Source organism: Melanerpes formicivorus, unplaced genomic scaffold (genome assembly GCF_026170545.1).
Source record: "Melanerpes formicivorus ecotype bairdi unplaced genomic scaffold, bMelFor1.0.p_v2 SCAF_128, whole genome shotgun sequence".
NCBI classification, from domain to species: Eukaryota; Metazoa; Chordata; class Aves; order Piciformes; family Picidae; genus Melanerpes; species Melanerpes formicivorus.
In genome coordinates, this window is record NW_027142480.1 from 932,913 (window position 1) to 956,965 (window position 24,053).

The 24,053-nt window shown below is 36.7% G+C and overlaps 1 protein-coding gene across 1 annotated transcript in view; it reads right to left on the reverse strand.

The window, feature by feature from the left end:
* CSMD3 (CUB and Sushi multiple domains 3) overlaps positions 1-24,053 on the reverse strand; it is a 406,730-nt gene that overhangs the window by 345,314 nt on the left and 37,363 nt on the right. The window contains exon 2 of the mRNA XM_068167989.1: positions 3,306-3,528. Within this exon, the coding sequence (XP_068024090.1) occupies positions 3,306-3,528 (223 nt within the window). The remainder of the gene's footprint in view (positions 1-3,305; positions 3,529-24,053) is intronic.

Consider the following 24,053-nt stretch of genomic DNA (forward strand, 5'->3'; position numbering starts at 1 on the left):
AAATTGAAAAGATGCTATGACAGGCATCTACAAAAAGCTCAGCTGAAATGATTCATCTAGAAACCCACAAAGACATGGAAGAGGAGTTGTATCTGCAAATGCAAGTCATTCACTCAGCATAGCAGTCAAAAGTATTAGCTGCTTTCCCAAATAAGGTGAACACATGGTTATAATTTAAAATTAATCATTAAAAAAAAAAACCCAAACCTTGATTTTTTTAAAATGTCTTCTTTTTAAAGAGAAGCTAGATGTATAAAGGTGAAAGAAAGTGTACACAAAAGTCCCGAAGATTCACAGAGAGGACAAGAAGAAAGCCCTAAAAATAGTTTCTATAACATGACCCAGAAAAACTCCCCAGTATGACATTCTGCTCAAAGCTTGGTTTAAATATAGAAAGCAATAATATTGTTCTGCAAACAGATGTTTTTGTAGGTGATTACAAATATTATTTTGTTTAGGTTTTGGGGTTCTTTTGTTGGCTTGGTTTGGGTTTGGCATTTAGTTCACAGCTTTAAGCTGTTCTAAATTTTCTCTATAATTTGAGGCAAAGGACTAGCATATTAAGTGGAAGGGACCAATGTCTTTTTGGTGATGTGCAATAATAAGACAAGAAACAATGAGTTCAACATAGAAGATTTAACCTCAACATGAGGAGAAACTTCTTTACAGTGAGGCTGACAAAGCACTGGAACAGGCTGCCCGGGAAGGTTGTGGAGTCATCTTCTCTGGAGACTTTCAAAACCCACCTGGATGCATTCCTGGGTGGACTACCCTAGGCAAACCTGCTTTGGCAGAGGGGTCGGACCTGATGATCTCTTCAGGTCCCTTCCAACCTCCAATGTATTGTGATACTCCGAAGTATGCTAAACCAAGCATATACAGTCATACAAAGATGAAGTTGTAATGTTTACTATAGACTTTCCATAATCACCATATCTGACATTTCTCTTCCATTTGTTACTGTTTAGCTACCATTTAAGTCCATCTAAATCACTTAAGGTTGTTATGCATTCACTGAAGACCACTGATGGCTCTAAATGCCAACAAGATTGAATTCTGAGGAGAACAATTAAACAAAGAAGCATGAAAACTCAATGAGGGTGAAGTCAGATCACGAGCTTCACAAATAACTGCAAAATCTTTTACAGACATAGAGAAGCCAGACAGATAGAAAAAGAAGTGCTGGTCTTGTATATCTGAGACAGTCACACATTTTATAAACATATCTTCGTAGTCTCCTGAAAACATTTGGTCTACTACAAAATGAAAGGGGGGGTCACTAGTGTAACCTGATTACACTTTCATTAATGGCAAAAAGTAAAATCATAGAATTCACTTCCATGTTAGAAAGAAATAGAAACTTTTCACAAGTAACTCTACCTTCATAAAACTTTACTTATGTAAAAATCTTATGCAAAAAGAAAGCTCTAGGAAACATCACCTTACTACTTGCTACAACAAGCTGAGAAAATAAACGTCACCATGAAAGATTTAGTAGAGCTGGTGTAATTTTACTATCACACTTTCTTAATTTAAAACCCAATTCTCCACTCAATTTTCTACAGCACCCACACACTGGCACAATCTTTTAAGTCTTGCAAAAGTAGTCTATTTCCAGATATATGGAGGCTTAATCATCTTTTCCTTTTTAAGAGCTGATTTATTCTATTCTCTATTCTACAGAACTCCTCATCCTATTCCTCTCTAGAATGTAGTGGCATCCAAAATATACAATATCAAATCTCTTGAGCATGCCAGGCTTCCTTGGCTTTCTTTTCAAGATACTGACATTTAAAATAAAAAAAATCCCAAAGCATCAGCTTTAAAGGCTTAGTTTAATACAAAAGGAATCCTGCACACATACATGCATCTATAAATGTAGATAGGTACTTATATATTTTTGCACAGAGACACCTATGCATAGATACAAACTCACATGTGGACACAAATATATATAAGTCTTTCTGGTTGGTTGAGCAAGACATGCAAAGAAAGAAATTCTCTCTCTGCAAGATATTATTTTCCTTTTCCTTCCAACTTCCGAATGCTAATGATTGTTTTCTTCTTTAGCACTTGTGCAGAACATTGTTCATATATTCTTTGAGATTATGATTTACAGTGGATTCACCAAAAGAAGACTTGACTGACATTGAGAGCTTTGTTGGACTACTACAAGTAATTAAGTCTGCATGTAAATTTTATTGTTTGAGGAGTGGGCAGAAAGGAAGAAAACCACATGTTCTTGGTTTTTGTTGTGAATGACAGCTATCAACTCTTATGGGTTACCTCTTCTTATGGATGGCATTCCTTCCTTCAAGGGAATCAGCTGTACCACTCAACTTGATATCATTCACAAACTTGCTGAGGGTGCACTCAATCCCACTGCCCATGTCATTAACAAAGATATTGAACAATAGTGGTCCCTATAAAGATCCCTGAGGAATACAACTTTTTACTGATCTCCATTTGGATTTTTAACCATTGACTGAAATTCTACTAATGCAGCCATCCAGCCAATGCCTTCAAATAGTCCACTCACCAAATCCCGTTCTCTTCTATTTAGCAACAAAGATACTGCACAGGATCACATCAAAGGCCTTACAGAAGTCTAGGTGGATGACAACCTGACTTACAGAAGTCAAGACAGTCGATAATAAAGATAATTATCAAATGTATGGATAATATATCTGTTGCTATTACACAATTATTACAAATCTCTCAAGTTACAACCTCCCAGAACTGGACATATGGACCTTGATTCTGAAGCAGACACTGGTAAAAAATATTCCGTGACCTATCACTCTCATCACTTTTGAAACTGTTTTTTTCAGTGTTGTAATCCCTTTGTGTTAGAATACGCTCATACTCAACTGGGAAGCAAACAAATAAGCAAACAAACAAACCACCACCAAAACCAACCTATTCTTCCTGTCTTAAATACATAGTGGGTTTTGATTTCTAAGAAAGCTTCCCATTGCAAAGATTATAAAAGTTCCATCACTAGTAAATCACACCAACTGAGACTCCCACAATCCCATATTCATTTTGCATTCATTTATTCATGCTCTTATGCTTCTTAATTATGTTTTGTTGAGAATTTTTAAGAAGGCTGGATTAATTTTAGCTTGTGCTTTAAAGCTAAAATGCATCACACTTTTTAAGACATTTGTGATGAGCTAAGGAAAGTGCACCTTCAAGTCTGAATAGGAAATAATCTGTAATTTAAAAATATTAGCTTTAACTACTTTCTCAACTATTTTTAATATACAAAAGCAAGTTGTGTTTTAATAATATTTATTCTTTACCTTGTTCTAAAGTTTGCAGGATGAGGATGCCCATCATATAATGACAAATAATCATATTCTTCTTCTAGAGCAAAAGACTGAAAGACGATCTGTATTCTGTTTCTTTCTTCTGCTATGATAACCCATGTACAGTTTGCACCATTTGGATATCCATATGGAAAGCCAGGGCTTTCTATAGTGCCATTAAGTCCTTTTAAAGTTCCACCACAGGTATAAATAAATCCTAAAAAGCACAAGAAGACAAAAGTTAGCAATCCAAATTTTATCGGCTTTCAATAAAATGCATTATTAGAATCCATGATTTAAAAAAAAACCAAGAAAACAAAAATCAAAATACTTGTTTGGAAGTACTGCATTTGGAAAGGTAAATCCCATGTTTTATAACAAATGAAAAACAACTCCACCCACCTAACGAATGTGTTTTCCACACTGTTTATGTGAAGACATATGGTAGCATCTTTGAAGATAAATACATGTAAATAACATCTATGACTAAATTTGGTTACCTATGAGGCAAAGCATTTACATTGATTCCCTTTTTTTGTAAAGAGGAAGAGAAGCAGCCAGAGCAAAGTAAATGAGTCTATTTTGGTGCAGGTCTGATGCAGATTAGATCTATTAACCTTTCTTTTCAGATTTTGGAACTAGAAGAGGCTGGAAGGATATTTACAGTGAACAAGTCTTCTTCAATCAACAGTTTTGGATTATGGAAGTGGTGTACTTAAAGACTCAATGCAAAATATCCATCTGTTACATCATTATATTATCCCATTTAAATAACTGCACTGTGCATTTGCCACCAGAAAGAACTTAGTAATTTTTCTATGTTTTCTAAATAAAATATTAACAGCTCACATATTTTGACTGACCCTAAGTGAGTGTTGCTGTTTAACCACAACAGTCAGCCACGCCTCACCCAGCTGCTTGCTCCCTCCACCCCAGTGGGGTGGGGGAGAGAATTAGAAAGGTTAGAATTGCAAACATTTCTGGGTTGAGATAAAGACAGTTTAATAGTTAGGGCAAAAGCTATGCACATAAGAAAAGCAGAGTAAGAAAATCATTAGGTAATTTCGTAGGCAAATTTTTAGGCATGATTGCTTTCCTGGAAATGGCTAACAGTTACCTCGGAAGGCAAACATCATAACCCTGAAAATCCTCCCCTTCCTCCTTTCATTCAACTTTTGTCACTGAGTATGACATCATATGGTAGGGGATAACCCTTTGGTTATTTGAGGTGAGCTCTCCCAGCTGCGCCCCATCCCAGCTTCTTGCCCCTCCCTGGCCTATTTGCTGGTGTGGGGCAGTATGAGAAACAGGGAAGGGCATGAAACTGGGTAAGCACTAGTCAACAATAACTGAAACGCTCTTCTGTTATCAACACTGTTTTAGTCACAAATCCACAATGTAACACCATGAGATCTACTATGAAGAAAATGAAGCCTTTTTAACATGAATAACCCCAGTTCTCAAATGGCCCATACATTCAAAATCCAAATTTTCTTATACTATAAACAACTTTCTCTCCATATAGAAAAAAACAGTTCCCAAGGGGGAGAAAAAAAATAAAATAGAAAACAAGAATAATTGTAAAAAGATCTTTCCCAAGTCACTGTTTCCTGGCAAGGCAGTTCTTTGTACTCTTACTCTCAGTTCTAAGGCATAGTTACAGCAGTTCCTAAGTCCTCTATGTCCTTATGATACTTTTTTCTCTCCACCAGCTTTGCAATCTCACTGTATGTCTACAGTCCCTCTCCAGGCTTTCTGGTTTCTTATCTCTTCCATTCTACACCAATCTTTCTGCTTTTTCATTTGCACCCCCAAAGCTTTTCTTCCTCGAGCATGCTCAGAGCAAGCCCTCTCTGCTAGTGGAGGGATTTCGTGAGCCAACAGAAAGCACAAAGCACTCAGTCGCTCAGCATGCTCTCAGAGAAACATGATATACCTTTCATAACAAACTACAAACAAAGCAGATGCTGTCTCTTTAATTATACACATGTATAGATTTGAGCTCATTAAATCATCTTCTTTATTGCATATTCACATGCATGTCTTTGTATATAGCATCTAATTTGCAGAGACATATTTCTCTGAAGTACTAAGCAGAAATTTCTTAAGATTTTATGTTTAGCATTGCCACACTGTAAAGTAACGTTTCTTGACAACAGAAGAGGGGCACATGCAATGTGTTTATCTTAGCTTTTTCATATTTATCTTGACATAAGAGAAAAGATGCCTCTCATGAAGTGTGATTGCCTTTGTGCTACAAATATTAATATATCATAGATATATAGTATAGAAAGAGAATGGAAGATCCTCCTGAAAGCAATTAGGGCTTTGTTTGCCTCATTGGGCATGTATAACAAATTTTACCTTCTACTGCAAATTAGCTTGGGGAATTAATTTTCATATCAGTGCCTACATACTTTCATTTGTTATCAAGCTTCAGTCTTAGGAGTCTGGTTTATTTATGCCTTTCTGCATCTCCCTTGTATGCTCAAACTATTTTTAAATCTCCTTTATGTGTTATTATTTATTATTTCAGTTCAGCTGGTTTATTTAACACTTTAAAAATCTTTTGGAATATGATTTGTGCACAAGCCGCTTTACAAAACTCAACTATTTATTCATCATAAGACCTTTATCCTAGAAATCTGGCACCTCCCACCAAATATATTGGCTCTGTCATTCAGGACCAGAGTCACTATTGCTGCATCTAAGTCAGGACAATTATCCATTATCCACATACATATTATTCTGTTAATTCACTGCAATCTATAAAGAAAATCGTAGAATCAACCAGGTTGGGAAAGACCTCAGAGATCATCAAGTCCAACCTGTTACCTAATACCTAACACCTCCTGACAACTAAACCATGGCTTCAGGTGTCACATCCAATCCCTTTTGAACACCTCCCAGGATGGTGACTCCACCACCTCCCTGGGCAGCCCAGTGTATTTAAGGCCATGTCTGTGGTTGCTTTACTTAAACACTCTGATAATGGTGGTGGTGACCTAAGTGTTATTACACATTTGCTTTCTGTTGTGTAGACCTTGAAGAAAAGCGCAACAGACCAGGAGAAGAGTGAATTCTTGAAGGAGGCACACCTAATGAGGTAGGGACAGTAGTGCCACGGGGCACCTTTTAAAGCTAATGTCATTCAAATAATCTTCTGTGATCAAAACAAAATTTAAAAAAGAAAAAACAAACAAACAGAAAAAACAAGACCCTTAGCAAAACAAGAAGTGCCTTGTGAGACGAGACAACACAACACTTCATTATGGAACCCAATGTGTTTCATATTGAATCCACTAACTATTCCTGTCTGTACATATAGATGAAATTAAAACTTCCATATCATACAAAAAGTCCATTTACTCCCTTTATTGCCTATCCAAACTGTAACAAAAGAGAGATATTCATATGCTGGAAGATATAACTTGGTATTTTTCAACAATGACTATCAGAAAGTACCACAACTATGCAGATGTCAGAAGATATATATTTAATTCCAAGCGAAGGGGAAAAAAAACAACACAAAACAAACAATGAAGTTTGATTTTGATTGGTAAACCCTTTTAATCTGTAAAATCATGCCACCAGAATTCATAAAACATGCACTTTAATCTCTGCTTTCATATGTAAATCCATTCTGTAACATTCTTCACCTTGGCAGACCAACTTGGTTACCTTCAAATTAGACAACATGCATTAAGTGACTGGTCTGATCAAATGTTGAAAACACGACATTTATTTTCACCAGGCAAAATTCATGCTGAAATAACTGGTAACATACTGTAATCTTTTTTTCATCTACATTTCAGAGCTAGCATTCAAAATAAAATTTCCTTGCAAACTTTTACATTAGAGAGAAGATTTGATTCAAAGCCTGAGACAAAGAATTGTGAAAAGCTTGAAGTTAGACTAGAAAAGAAAAACACTTGAAGTTTTAAGATGAGCAGCACCGATAATGTTCTTTAAACAATTAGTATGATTCAACGATTCCATTTTATTGTTTTCTACCAGATTTTAAAATTCAGTTGTTTAATTCTCATAAATTTTACATAGAAAAATATTTCCTGAAATCAGAAAACACTTCTGGTCTTTGATCCATTGTGGGATTAGAGCTGCATCAGTAACATCAGTTCTATGTATGTATACAACATGAATTGCCTTCTAACAAAGTGAACTAAAACACCATATCCAACCCTTTGCCCTTGTATGTCCCATAACTACATTCACACAGCACATTACAGGATTGTCTTCTTTTTTCTTTTCTTCCTCACAATTCAGCTATGCTGTGAATAACATGTTTCCTCACCTCTCACCTTCCAAGTACTCCACATCTTTTGTTTCACATTCTTTGTTTAATGTATTATTTAATAGTAGTCACCACTGTACAATAATTATACTGTCTACATTGATTAACATACTCACACATTTTGAAGTTGCTCATGCATGTCCTTTCAAAGAGACACTTAGTATTTGCTGTCATTTACATCAAGAACAAACTGAGAAAATGGAAGATGACTTGTTCACATGCTGCTTTCTTTTCCTTCTGTATCTTTTCTTATATCTTGATCTTCTTTCGTCTTTTTCTTTTGCATCCACCTTAAAGCACAGTCAATTGTATAAGTAGTCCTTAGCCATGCCATCCATGCTCATCTCCTCCTTTTTTTGTGTGCAATCTATCTGTTTGCAAAATTGTTCTTTTCTCCCTAGTTAGTGGTTGTCTTTCATTCAGGATCCATCAACTTGACCCACTTGTCTCTCCCACTCTTTGCACATTTCTGCAACAGCTTTTTCCATTTGTTATATTTGATCACTTGACTATCTTTGACTGCAAGGAGCAGCTCATTTTCATGATGAGCAGACACGAGGAAGGATTATCCTAATTCTCTTCCATTGTGCTGGATTATCCTTCTGTTGTCTTGCATTATCATTACGTTAGGTTTTATGGTGACTGCCTTTTTATCCTTCTTAGTTCCTTACTCTCACTTATAGTCCTTTTTGTCCTTCCCTACCTCTTGCTTTGTAGTTTCATGTTGTACTCATATATGTGTTTTTCCAGACTTCAAAGAACATCGTGGAATGCTACAGTAACAGATTTTATGGTGATGAACCCTTTCCTCCCTCCTAGCAATCCTTCCCAGTTTTGGGAAAATATACAGAATGTTTATTTCTATACTATCTCAGCTTCTCCATTATTTTAATTGTTCTGACATGCCTTAAAACAAGATCTTTGAGCCCATTTACAAAATGGAAATGAGGATGTGCTCATCAGATGCAATGAGTGCATTTTACTTTGGACTGCACTTTTAAATTTACCCAATAGGCCTCTTTTCTGCACAAACCTGGTATTCCATCTTTAACCTTAACTTCCAGCACTTGACTTTTTTCATGTTGGTACAAACATGCAAGGTAATTATCTCCTTTATGCACTGGATTTATTTTCTTCATACTCTCCATCTTTTCTATTGTTTCCTCCAAATGTCCAGTACCTTGTGTACTTCTTTCTTTCTCTGCAATGTTTTCATAACAGATGTGACTGGTGACTTTTACACTAAGGACACTCACTGGTGTCCATTTCTAACAAAAGATTACAGCACCCTGATTCTTTCTGAGTCTTATTTTCCTTCTGTGCTTGGCATGGCAAATCTACACACCAGCAGCAAGCCTCCCGTTGCAGAACATCAAACTGAAGTATGCTGTACCTGTGTATTGCTCTGCAGAGGTGTGGATATCCATACCAACAACAATGCATTATATGTGGTCTTTCAGAAATCTCTACCTTGTATTCATATAGACCTCTATACCTGCTCAACATAATACTCAGTACTTCAGGGGATCCTTCTCAGCTCCAATAGTAGCTTTTACGCTGAACTTTCTATCAGTTCAGCAAAGTCTATGTTTAATATTTTGCCTGACCATTTAGAAAATAACCCACCAGTGATTAGGTGATATTTTTATTAAGTCCCAAAGTAATACTAACTTCCTTTGTTGTGGTTATATCTGTCTGTGTTGCTTTTATGATTTTCTATTTTTCTTACTCACCTTTTCTTTTACAAATAATGCTTATTTATCTTTTCTTTAGATAAATCCCAGGCGTGCCTAATAAAGCCTTGTTTAAACCATAGAAATCTTGTGTATGTGAAGAGCACAATGCAAGAACACCATTGTAAACATCTTTGTGATTATGAGCTATTATGAAGTCCAAGAAATTCAGGATTTCTTAACTAAATTGCCATTTCATTTCTGTTTCTTCTTAAAGGCATTTGCTTTCACAAACAGAATAATTGAATGCTTACTCTCTGCACAGTTAAGTGGAAACTGTGCCAATATGCAGACATTACAGTGTGTTCAAAAGAAGCTGGTTTTAAGGCTTTTTCTTTATCTATGATTTCCATCATTTTAAGGTTATGAAAAAAAAATAAATATATATACTTCTTTGGAAATAATTGAGTAAGATAGATTGCCTTGCCATTGCATAAGCTATAACAAGATGCCAAAATGGCTTTTCTAATAATTTCATATGGTTGGCGGGAAACCCTGTAACAAGCTCAGTGGAACTCGTACAGAATACCACCCCAAAAAAGGCTATCACTGTAAAGTAATTACATTTCAAGGACTTTATGGAGGTGCTGGTTTTCTTCCAAAGTATAATTTCTTATATCTGTTTCACCACCTTTCTGAAGGAGGTTCAGAAGTATTTTAGTGCTGTCTTCCACTTGTCTCAGCTGTGGAAACTGGAAGAGGAACAAAAGATTCTGCCTTTTCATGTCAACACTGAGCATCTGCTCATATTCACATGGAATCAACCCCAAAGGTTTAAAATGGCAAGGTGCTAAAGTAAAACAATTGGATTTCACTTCACAAAACCATTTTTGTTACATGTGTGGAAATAAACATTCATTGCCATTGTGTGCTCCACAATAGAAAACTGCTATTTCTTTAAACTGAAAACAAACAAAAAAGGCTTTAACATGAATAGTGTCACCAGTCTTTGAGGAATTTGAAATGAGATGTAACATACATCTACAACCTGTAAGTCATTCAACAGAAGAAGATTAACAATTTCACAGTTTTGTGGGTTTGGTTTTGTGGTTTGGTTTTTTCCCCCCTTTACCCTTAGGACTTAATTACTTTGGGTTCTACATAACTCTTTGACAGGAAATAGTCTTCTGTTTCTGTTTTAAAAAGCACTGTTATCACTGCCACAGGTGAAAGTCTGGTTTCAACAGTCAACTGAAATGCACTCAGGTTCTAATCTCTACTATGTAATTAACTTTTCCTGCAAGGATATTTCAATACTTCTGTTCTTCATGAAATATCCCAAATGCTTTATAGAGGAAGAATCATCTGTTCCATTATAACTGTCTCCATGCTCATGCAGCAAGAGAAGGGTAATCTCTCAAATGAGACAAACATCGGGGAAATTTAACTAGACATAAAAACAAGGGAGGACATTTGGAATCTCATCACAGAACAAATTAAAAACCTTCTCTGGGATTGAAAGCCTGCCATAATTAATACCATTCACACACACTGGCACAGTCGAACTCACAGGGGAATCAGATTTCTTATGTTTGGGGAGACTGTAGATATGTATTAATGGTGTAAGTGTTGTTTTAACTTTGATTTCAAATAATAGAATTTCTGCTCTTGGTGGCACTTGGCCACCCTGCTTCTCCTTCCTGTGTTTAAGAATAATCATTTTGAGCTATAACTTCCACATTTTAGAAAAACTAGCTGTGAAAAGTACCTTCGTCAGTACCATAACCCTGTGCTTATCTCTTTCTACCCACTCTTTTTGCAGTTCTTCCTCTTGAAGAGTGGGAAGTAACCAGCATGCAACCAGAAACTGATCCAGGAATCTTCCCTGCAGCCCTAAAGAGAACACCGCATCGAAGGCATGTCAGAAAATTAATTTGTGCAGATTTTGTCTCTGATCACATGGGAAATTTACTCTGTGGAAAAGTTATGAACAGAGATTCCACTATAAAAATAGGTTGTTGAAAGAATTACCTATATTTTAACATTTCCTTTTCATTATTCCCTTTACTACAAAGCTAACCTCATATCCAAAGGTCTTGCACTGCATTTTATTTGTTGGGTTATTTAAAATGTGTGATCTGAGAAAGTGTTAATTTTATAACCAAATTGGGATATTTTTTTAAAGGTTATTTTTTGAGCCAACACTTAACAAGTCAAAATGTGGTCATTTAGAGTGGAAGACCACTTCCAGAACACTGGAGACTGACAATAGTATTTTGAAGCATTTATGTTGTGTTACAAATGACAAATCTTAATTTGCACAGACTTCCTAATTGATTTTTAAATAACATACCTTATAGTTTTTTGTTTTTTTCCCTTAACATGTACTGTTAAGTAGTCAGCCTTTTCTATGTGAACTGCATGAAAAATAGTGGCAAGATATAATCACTGCAGTAGCAGGTCAAACTAAATCTTCTGAAGTAGGTTGGCATTTAGTTCAAAACTTGCAATATATTGCTTCTAAAGCTTCGTGGCTGTTGTATTTATTTCTTTTTCTCTATATTGACAAAGATTTTTCTGCAAAGAACAGCTCTCTGGGTCTCTAAGTAGACTAGACTAGAATAGACTAGACCTTCAAGATCATTGCGTCCAACCCACCAACCAATCCAACCCACCTAAACAACTAGCTTGAAAAAGTTACATTTGGGAAAAAAATCAGAGTAAATTAAGTTGCCCATAGTAGAATAATTAATTAACAGTACTGTGCAGTTGGTAAATATCAGAATTCTTATATAAGGAAAACAGTCACACAATAAGAGTCTTCACTCTTGGCGCTAGTGGATATAACCAAATTCCTTCTTTAAATATAGAGGTTAAAACAAAAGTAACTTCTAAAGAAATTAAGATATATTTAGAGCTACACTTTCAAACTAAAAGTTCAAAAGTCCAAAACACCTTCATTACAGTGTTCACACTAATTGTAAACTAACGGCAGGACAGTCATTACAATGATGACTTGAACTCCTTAAATTTAAAGCCCATTGGCATACACAGTGAATCTGTCGTTATATAGCTGGTTCATTAAAACCTAGGTTCTGGGATATGGACCTCTTAAACAAGATTTATGCAAACACAATCTGGAGAAGGAAAAAAGTAAAGGCAAACACAATTACATCTGGGAGTTTGAAATCTTGCAGTAGTTTCAGGTAAGTGACCGAGAGCAGATTACTGCAAATCTAAAACACCTGTTAAAATTAGTATATATCTAGCTTTAAAGAAAGAAAAACAAAAATATATGCTCCTTCTAAAACATCATAGATCTAGTCAACCTAAAAAAGGGAGGGGAAGAAGCAGGAAGAAAACTCAGAAGGATGAAAAGAGCCTCAGTAAGTGTTCAGATAGGAACTAAACATTATCAAATAAATATGACGCTGGTTTGAAGTGACTTCAACAAGATTAGAAAAGACTTTGAAGACTCAGTGTTTGGAAAATCAGGACAAAATTAAGGTTCTGTTTTAAGTTTCTGCCAAAAGAAATTGAAATAGGAATGGCACAGTATTTACTGTACACTACTACAGACAGTCTTCCTACATTTTGTTCATTCTTTCGCTAAATAACGGACAACTCCTCTGGCAGCTCAGATTGCTTTAGAAGAATAGAATAGGTTGGAAGAGACCTTCAAGATCATCGCATCCAATCTATCACCCAACACCACCTAATAAACTAACCCATGCAACCAAGCACCCTGTCAAGTCTCCTCCTGAACACCTCCAACAATGGCGATTCCACCTCCTCCCTGAGCAGCCCATTCCAATGGGCAATCACTCACTCTGTAGAACTTCCTCCTGACCTCCAGCCTGAGACTGTGTCCTCTTGTTCTGGTGCTGGCTGCCTGGGAGAAGAGACCAACCTCTGCCTGTCTACAACCCCCATTCAGGTAGTTGTAAACAGCAATAAGGTCACCCCTGAGTCTCCCAAACAGCCTAGAAAGTTTTTTCATTCTCACAAGGATTACCTTCAGAAACAATGTAATTTTTTTGTTTGTTTTTAAGAAAAACAACAAACAAAATCCTTCTTGCTTTAAACCACATGGAAATTCGGATTTTTGAAACTGCTATAAACTTCAGAAGAAAAACTGATCTAACTAATGCTTCTCACTTCTGAAACACGGCCATTCTCATTTATTGCTACCACTTAACCAATAACTCCAGTATTATCAATAATGTTTATATTGCACAAAGTCCCAATTACTATTTACCTTTAAAAAGCAAACACCACCACTGGAGGATTTGAGTCTAAAACATGTTTAAGTAAACAAATAGAATAATTATCAAAAAAAAGAAAAAAGAGATGATTTATTTCTCTGTATGGTGGAAAACACTGTAAGGTCATGAAAAACTTTCCAGAAAAGGTGAGTTTAGATGTTTAGACTCAAGGTGAGGAGGAAGTTCTTCACCGAGCGAGTCATTCGTCATTGGAACGGGCTGCCCAGGGAGGTGGTGGAGTCATCGACCCTGGAGGCGTTCAAGGGGAGATTGGACGTGGCACTTGGTGCCATGGTCTAGTCATGGGGTCTGTGTTGATAGGTTGGACTCGATGATCCTCGAGGTCCTTTCCAACCTAAGCGATACTGTGATACTGTATTCAACTCTCTGGCAATCTTGAGTTGACCTTGTCTTTAGAATATTTAATAGTGATAACAATGTGAAAAAGTTACCATGTTGAGAAATATAATCAAATGCTATTTCAGATTTAATTTTGGTTCAATGGTCCTAAGACCACTGAAGCTGTTGCTTTTATTCTATGTATTTATTCTGGCCCTTTTCAGCCATACACTGCTTCATTGTAGAGGCAGCCAGCTGAACTTCATACCCCAAGCTGTCAAGAAGGACCCCAGCATATTTCAGCAAAATGTTGGGAGCTCATGTGATTAACTAGGTTTTAAATTTCAGCTGATAAGAAGTTTCCTTAAGTAGCTGTTCTTACTATGACAGTGAATTACAGAGAGAGTGGCAAGGGAGAGCCCATTAAGTGATTCATCCACCCCTGTCTACCAAGTGAGATAAAATCACCATGTAGAGTCATCACCATCAAGAAAAGCTGATTTCTCTCTCTGTCTGGCTAGTTACAACCTGAAGCCACACTGTGACCATCTCAAGAAATGAGAAAGAAAAATAAATATTTAATGGCATCACTGGCATATTTTTTTCCTCTCCTCCCTTGAAAATAACAGTGTCAAATAAAAACCCACCCACTCCATCCCAGCATCAAAGAAAAAACTATTTGGTCTCCTAACAGACTATTATATTTTTCCATATTCCTGCCAACTACATCTTCCAAACAACAATGCTGGATCACCCAAACTTGGGTTGCAAAAGAAAATGAAGCAAAAACATTACAAGAAAAGCCAGACAGAAGAATTTCTGTATATAACAGCATTAATTTCCTCTCTCCTAAAAGGAGGAACCTGTGCCTTTTCTTATCAAGTAAATAAACCATGTAATTTGCTATTAAATTAAGTGACTTTACATCTTGAATTGACACATTCTTTGATTTTAGCTTCTATCACTTGTTGGCAACTGTTTCTCCAAGTGTCTCATTCATCCTGCAGGACTAATGCCTGCTTTCAGGAGCCAATATTTCTAAAATTAATCAGTACCTTCCATTTCTAAATAATTGCTGGTAATAGGGCCACTGGCTTGTGAATAGTCATACCTTCTGACATGACAAACTACCTCTAACAGGAAAGCTATTACTCGGAAACAAATTCTACTGCATTGAAAAAAATCCTTGTAAAGGATCTCTGCAGTCTATTAAATCTTGTTCAGTTCTGAACAGGGAAAAGGGAGACCTCTGTGTCTTTCTCAGGCTGAATCAGTCATACTCTCCTTATTAAATATTAGATAATAGCAGTGTCTTACCTAACAGTATGTTCAGACAGGAGGTGCTTTTTTGTAAGTCTTTTAAAACTGTGTTCTTTATTTTCAGTAGAGCACCTTAGTATATGTATTAAGGAGCTTTCCCCCCCCTAAATCAGAGACATGTTATTGCAATGTTAGCTACCATTTCCCTACTTCTTTGAGTAATTGAAAATATCTGCTTATAAGAGAATGAAGACTGTACAGTCTTTTTCATGGGAAGCATTATGAAAATGCTTTATAGAAGTATATATCCATGTATGTGAATGCACCATGGTGAATAGACTGATAGATGCTAAGGCAGGCAGAGCACATACAGTATAGTATTCTCCAGGAAATAAAAACACACCTTCTAATACTCTATATTGTCCACTGTTATAAAAAAAAAACCCTCAGTCTTATCCTGCATTAGGTATATGAGTTGTTCATCATAAGAGGGAAGACTTTCCTAGTAGTTCAGGAAGTCACAGTGTGGCTTTGATTCGTATATCAAGATTGAAATATTTAGTTCTTACAGAAAGTGGGACTCAGGAAGCCCAAAAAAAGGACTGCAATACAAGTCCTTCCAAAAGAACCTGGAGAGACTTCCTTCAAAGTTTGTGACTATTTTCTTAGAGCATTTTTGAAGACCTGAGCGTACTGAATACATCAGCCACAGTACCAATAGAAACCTGAAGGACATGAGTGAAAGCTTTGTTACCAGAGGACTTTATTTTAAGGTCTGCTTTAACTCCCTAGATTACACCAGAAGCACTGTTTGACCCCTCTAGCTGTCAAGCAGGATTATACTACAAATATTGTTTCTTTGTGCTAGGTCTGAGGCAAGAACATGGAATTTGGACTGTTTTGAGAAGAAAATAGCAGAAAAGTGGTGCACAGTAGAAGACTGCATCAGTGTTAAAAAAGCTTAAACTACACTGAAGAAGGTGGAGTGATGACCTTGTGTGGCACTACCTGTTCAGTAATTTTATTACATCAAATCTTTCTTGAATATATATCCAAGTATATTTTTATTAATGTTTCTTAGTGTCAACAGGAACTTCTGGTCTAACTAAAACTGACTCCCAGATAGTAGTTAGCTGTTCACACTAATTACTGGGGTATACACAACTTTGTTTCAGGGTCTTGCCCTCTGTGCTGTCCCAGTTTGTGCCCTGCAAAGTATTTGACATAGGTTTCTTGCAAGTCAGTTTCATGTGTGTGTCTTCTAGACCATCTTAGTTGTCACTGAGGCTGTTATTTAGCATCAAAGCCAAATGTGCAAACCACTATATTTTGTTTCTGTAAAAGTATATTTGTTTTCCCAGCCTTAATTGTATGCCCAGTGACTCCTCTTCCAGTCTATCCAGAATTGTCTAATTGCTAAATGCAGTCCAGGGGTTTAAGTCATCTTTATAATCCAATGCTGACATTTATTCTTCTTTCATCTGCTTGCAAATGAGATGCAAAGAGCAGAATTTGATTAAATGTGGGTGTTTGCAATACCCTAACAGCAAGGCTCCTGTTACTATCAGTGGAGTGTCGGGCAATAGATTTAGGAGTGCTTAGTCACATACATCAGACTGCAATGGAACAAGCTTATTTCCTATAGTCTCTATTGATTGTAACACAGGACAGAGTGTCAGATTCTAAAATCATTCCTTTATGTGCACATGGGGAGTTGATGGAGAGATGTCAGAGAGAAGGGAGAGAATAGTATATACAGCAGTACTGCTTAACCAATGATTTTTGAGAAAGGGTAGTGGAAAAGGTATCAGAATTTTGCAGTGACTTCATCATTTGAAGACAGACAAGGTCAGAAGAATGTTGGCAAGGAACACACAGCTTTTGAGAAAACAATGGGTAAAAAGGAACATAGCTGTATTTGATTTAACAGACTTCTTAGTGAAAAGTAACTGCTTTAGAATTAATGGAGAAAACACTCTAGAAGGCAACCTGGACAACTTTTGCTCTGAATAAAATTTCAGCAATACCAAAGCAATAATCTAAGATGAGGAGAAAAACCAACCAACCAAACACACACAAAACCAAAACCTAACAAACAAAAACCAACCAAATGAAAAAAACACCAAAACAAAAAACAACCACCAAAAAAACAGTGATGCCACAAAATTCTTGTAATGCTGTTATTTTGAATCAATGCACATGACAATTCTTCCTCTGGAGTACTAAATCACATCTCTCTCTGGCATGCATTGGAATAAATCAAATGAAGTCAAGCAAGTTACAATATTATATTCAACTGCATTCATAAATAAAAAAGAACACAGGAAGAACCAGGGAGAGAAAAAAAGCAGAGACAATGTGTGACTGAATGAAAAGAGGTAATTTAGGTAAGAATAGGTTATATAAAAAGTAGTGATTAAATGATAGGCCGGGCAGTTCAGAAAAGATGCTCTGGAATTATTGCTTTGCCAAATCCTTAAATATTAGAAGAAGGTAATTATACATTGCAAAATTACAAAAACACATTCAGTTCAACAAATGTGCTCTCAAAAGGTTGTTCACACATATTAATACTCAACACATAAATTTACTAAAAATTCAATCTCACTGGAGAGAAGAGAATTCCCACAATTGCATTACACAGACACAGAAGCAGACAAGTTCTAGATGCTAATACCTGTAACTACATTATGTGATTGTCTCACTATAGTTCCTGTAGTTCTATTGCTTATAAGATTAAAGCAGATACCAAAACCCTTTCTTAGGAAATCTCTTACTTTCTTAAACCTACAGCATCCTACAAAAAAACTTTGAGATGAACCAACAGCTGAAGCTGCACTTGAACAGGCAGAATTTACCTCCATCAAAAAGTGCTCTAGAGACAGCACTTCTGTGTTTTATTCTTTCCTTTGCCAATTACACAATGATAATTATTATGAAATCGCACTGTACAAAAATAATTGGAACATACCTACTGTAACTACAAAGCCTCTGAATCTCTGTATATATCCTTGATAATCAACTTAAAAGAAACATGGTGGAATAAACTATCAGTTTCTATACTTTTCTTCTATATTTCCTCCCTAGCTATACCAGAGTACACATTCTGATAGATGTCACTGCCATTTTAAGACCTGCAGCATTCCTTTCTTCCAGAATTACATTTTCTTAGTAACCACATTGCTGGGTTTGGGGATTTTTTTTGTGTTGTCATTTCTTCTCTATTAAGCAAATACATTGATTCTTTTTCTAGATTACCTTGTTAAATACATACACATGCTTTTCCTTAGTATTGCAAACAAAGTGTTCCAATCAAACATTCAGATTCTCACTTGTGGCCTTCCATGCAAGAAAGGAAATAAAGAACAAGGGAAAGTACTTCTGGTATTGGATGAAAAAAGAATAGGAAACCTTGTACTATTCTCAGAAACACATGTGGGAAAATAAAACATTATGCTGTAACAACATTTTCCCATCATTTAACATCTTGGTGAGGTCTAATACGCATTCTTCACAAGCACTAATTTTCAGAAATGGGCAAGATTTGACCTTTTCAGTATGACTGCCTTTGAAGTGGATACTGGACCTGCTGTCAGTATTACCTTTCTACAAGCCTTCCTCCAGTTTGAAAGACAGAGGGGAAAAAATTATCTTGAAGCTCTTGGAGAATAGAACTGCATGTGCTTTGCTTTTCCTCTCTGAATCATGACAAAGACATCCAGTTCAGATATTCCTACACAAAACCAAAAGACATCAACACTGCTATTTATCATATTTCTTCTTATGCTATTACTGTGACTTTCTATTCTTTTTTCCTATACTGAAGAGAAGATGAAGCACTAATTCAAAGCTCAATGTGAAAACCTTTTTAGAGAGCTCAGTGGCATTAAACTTGACATATCGTTTATACTACTTTCTTACCACTATTAATTTTCAAAATACTTAGAGATGAAACAACATAATTGTATTTATGAATTAAAATGGTGAATGCAGTAAATAAAAAAAAAAAAAGGTTTTAAAAACAAAAAGTATCTGACATGTTAGAAAACTGCAAAACTATTTCTGCTTAGTATTACACACAAGGAGAAGCATTGCTCCAGAAAAAAATTACTTTTACTCAGATAAGGAAAATCACACACCACCATAATTCTGTCACTTTAAGACTGGAAGGGATTTTTAGATTACATGGTCCTACTCCCTTAAAAATATTCAGTCTTTATTTATGTGATTTATTGTTTTCTGTGAGGTTGTGAGGGGTTAACGCCACCAAGCACTTGCATTTTTTCCTGGGTATTTCCAAAGTCTAGGCAAGTTTTAGCACAGTGGCTGAAAACAAACAAAACCAGCAAACAAACCACAAAGCAAGCCTGATAGTTGTATTTGGTTTTAAAGAAATAAATCACATTTTCCTCCCAAACTTAAAACCACACACAAGCACTTGGCTGCTTGAAAAGCAAAGTGTAACAGCTGTGATGCATGGGTTGGCTATCAGCTGCTCCATGAAATTTGGAATGGTAACTGGATTCATCTGCGTAACTGAAACACGCCATCTGCTGGCCTTGGGATGCATTGCAAAACAGCAGGGCCATATTAATTCCTGGTGAAGTGTTCTCACATTTCCTTCAGCCTGCATAAACTGAGCAATAACATCAGTAATATTCCTCACAGCTCACAGTCACACTATGAGATGACATCAATAACTTGCTTCATATGATCACATATTAACCAAATAATTTGTAATTATCCATAATTGGCTAAGCAGTAAATCTTCTAGTTGTTTCTGTAAATACAGAAATGCCATGAATCATACTCACATGAAAAAGTTATCAGGGTCAAAAGTGCCAGAATTATTTTTAGTTCACCTTTTGCCTTGATCCTATCATAGTATCTTTCCTCATCAGGACTCTATAAGCTCTTACATCTTTAAAACCACAACTCTCACTGTGTAACACAAAATATTTCAGAATAGATTTGTTCCCTCAAGTCTTCTATTGACGAGGGCCCTCATCTCTTCCCTCCTCTGCCTTATCTGTTAAGGAAAAGTAAATGTTATTGAATGACCTCATACTCATCTCTGGAGAAAATAATAATTTAGGTGGCAATAAGGAGCTGCACTGGTCAGTCAAGCAATAATACACATCAAAGGTCATGGTATCTCTTAAGTTTCCATGTGTAGATTCTACTTTTCAGGTCTAGGCAAGCACAGAGGACAAACTGATGACATATATCAAAGGACAAGAGAGAGAGCACTTCAGAGATAAGAAGCAGTTAAGGAACAAAGAAAGATGCTGCAGCTGTGCAGTTGCAAGGATTATTATCTATACACTCAATCCCCTCATCCAGGTAATTGATGAAGATATTGAACAAAATGGACCTACTACTGATCCCTGTGGCAATGTCGGCACAGCTTCCAAGCCAAGATGCTTCAAGCAAAGGCAAAAGCATGTATTATATTACACAGTTAACATATATGTTTCTACACAAACCTAACGCAGTGTTGTCACACTCTAATTGGTTAACATTTCTCCTGACATGCACTTAAGCAGAGTGTACAATAGGTTAATGCTATCAAACACACATCTTAATATATCCAGCCAAACCCTGCCTGGTCTTTCTCTCAGTTACTGATAAGGTTGTACATCACTAGACTCAAGACAAAACACGGCCGTCCCAAAGCTATCCGAAAACTATCCTTCTCCTACAGATCCTTGAGGAACCCCACTGGCCACAGGCTTCCTGTAGGTGTCTGTGCTACAACTCTATGAATTCTATTGTGGAGCCAGTTACCAATTCACCTCATGGCCCAATCATCTAACCTACTTTTCTTGAGTTTACCTGCGAGGATGTTAAGATAGAGAAACAAATGGAGAGCTACAACTAGAAGGAGGGATTAGACAGGTAAAGCATAGGGGAAATTATGTATGAATGGAAGAATTCAGAAATATGGGAACCAGAGAATCCTTTAAGATTTACTTTCAGTTCCTTTCTACCACTTTTTATATAACATTCTGATCCTAATTAACTTTTTGTGACTCAATAACACACTTACAGAAATGGAACAATCCTAAATTATCTTTCTTCCAGGATTACATATTTAAATTGTCAGTTCCACAAAGCACAGGCTGTCTTCCATTTCCTGATACTATTAAAGTCAAATATTAAAAGCCACGGCCACTAAATGTTGGCAAAGGATATAATGAAAACTTTTAAAAAATCCAAGTCCAGAAACATATATGCAACTCAGTTTTCATAAATAAATTTTTGAGGCCTCAACTTTAATATTGAAAATGCAACAGGCCTCAAAACTAACATTGGAATATTAAGAAATCCTTTTACTTGAGAAGAAGCAAGGTGTGAATTTATCTACTACCAGATACATATTGTGAGATTTCTTTTTTCAGTCTGAAGAAATTCCGATAATAGACATTAGTAAAGACACTGCACAGCAGATCCTCTGGGACACACACACAGAATCACACAGGTTGGAAGAGACCTCAAAGATCATCAAGTCCAACCTGTCACTCAAGACCTCATGACTAAACCATGGCACCAAGTGCCACGTCCAATTCCCTCCTGAACACCTCCAGGGATGGTGTCGTAGTTTGGGCTGGGTGCCCTCTGCTACGGGGTGCTTCCTGTGTCCAGAAGTCCAGCCCAGTGGGTGGACACAGGAAATTAGGTTATTTCCTACCATGATCCCTTGCACCACTATAAGTTTTGTGGCGGGGTCTGGCACTTCCTCTTTTCTTCCTCCTCCGTCAGCCGGTAACATGGGGGAGAGATCTCCTGGCCTTGGGCCTTGCTAGGCCCAAGGCCACGGGGGGATGGGCAGTCTCAGATCTGGCCAGCTGAGACTAGCCTAGCAATGGGAGGGGGAAGAGGGAGCCCTGGGGGTCTCGGGTGTACCCCCAGGTAGGGATGGGTTTCTCTGGGTCTGTTTTGGGTTCTTTTCTCTCGTCACTGTATCTCTAGCTCTCTGCACGCACTCACTGTTCTATTTAAACTTTCCATCACTTTTGCAATCTGTTTGTCTGAGTCATTATTTTTTGCGCGTGGTGGGGAGAGGGTCTGCCCCAACCCATTACAGATGGTGAGTCCACCACTTCCCTGGGCAGCCCATTCCAATGGCTAACAACTCTCTCAGTGAAGAACTTTCTCCTCACCTCCAGCCTAAACTTCCCCTGGCACAGCTTGAGACTGTGTCCTGTCATTTTGGTGCTGTTTGCCTGGGAGAAGAGACCAACCCTCTCCTGGCTACAACCACCCTTCAGGTAGTTGTAGACAGAAATAAGGTCTCCCCTATTGTCACGTAAAGTTCCTTGTTATAGAATTAAATTGTCTTCTTATTTTATATTGTTTCAACACAGATCAATTGTTCATCTTTACCAAACATTTTTATATTTAAGCTAATACAGTTAGTTTTATATTCAATGCCATACTTTACATGTACTTTAAAAGTACATGTAGTATACATGTACTTTAAAATGTTAAATAAATGTCATTATTTAATAATGTAATTTTAGTTTGTTCAATGGATTTTATGGAAACTAGATGTTCCAAATTTGTGTCCCTTTCCAAAATGGAAGCAGATTCTGAAATCACAGTGTTTATGCCAAAACAATTTCTGAATGGCAATGCTAATGTATTTGGCAGAATGCCCCTCTCCTAATTGGATCATTATGTATGCTATTTAATATAGTTCTTTAAAAATATATAACAACATTATGTGAGTAAGAATGTTACTAATGTATTGAACTACATCTATTCAGCAGACTACTTTCATGCAGTTAATGTAATGTATCCTGGACTTTGCTTATCTGTGTAAGCACGCCTTGGAGTCTTTGTGTCTTGGAGTACTTTGAACACTTGGCACTATTTTTGCTCACAGGCATGGAAATGAATTTTCTCATCTAGGGATATGAGGAAACTAATTGTGTCTGCTCAGCAGCAGTTCAAAACCAGTCATTTTCAGCCACTGAGACACCACTCCCAGTTGGGTCAGACTTTGTCTTGCAAGGATCCTAACAAATTGGCCACCTCTTGAATTGCATACCATTCTTTTTAAGCAAAGATCAAATGAACATCCAGAATTAGTATTTTATACTATGGTAAAACAGTATGAAAACAACAAAAGCAGCGCCTGTATATGAAATGATAGAGACCATTGAAACGATAGAGACAATTCTGCTGTCAAAATAAAATGTATGTGCCTAAGATAACTCCACTGCAAGAATCTAGTTAACAAAAATATAAACAGGGCTTCAGCAAATATATTTATGCTAGATTAGATAATGCAGTTTACAGGAGAATAACTGAAATACAGACTCTTAAAATCCAAAAGTCACTACAAAAACATATAGAGAGTCATAGTTTTTCATATTACTTAGCACTGTGCAACCTTTTGCAAGTTCATAAGCATGTGTTGCTGGCCTGGAATGGAAATGGAGGTCTTAGTACTCCTGAAAACTCAGCTTCTGAGACCTTGGGTAGGTAACTGACAAACTATTTGCCACCTTGAAAGTTTGTTGTGAGCCACATGTCTAGCATCATTAAGGATTCTGGATCACAGGAAAAGTGTGTGGATTTTAGGCACCTAAATCCAGACTTCTGATCCCAAAGATTGTCACTCAGCTTAATACAGGAGCTGTCTACATTTCATTAACAAATTAATTTCTCACTTCAAGCTCTTTAGAGGCTTAAAAAAAGCAAAGTTGCTCTATGATGATTTCCAATCTAAATAGTGTGTGAGCTTGTCCTAATTATTTCCTCTCTGGAGCCATATTTGTTTTTTGCTTATATCTGGGAAAAATTTGCCATAAAGCTTTGTTGCTTTGTGTTGTCAAAGGGCTTCGTAATCTTCTAAAGGAACAGTTAAAGAAGTGTGAAATGTTAT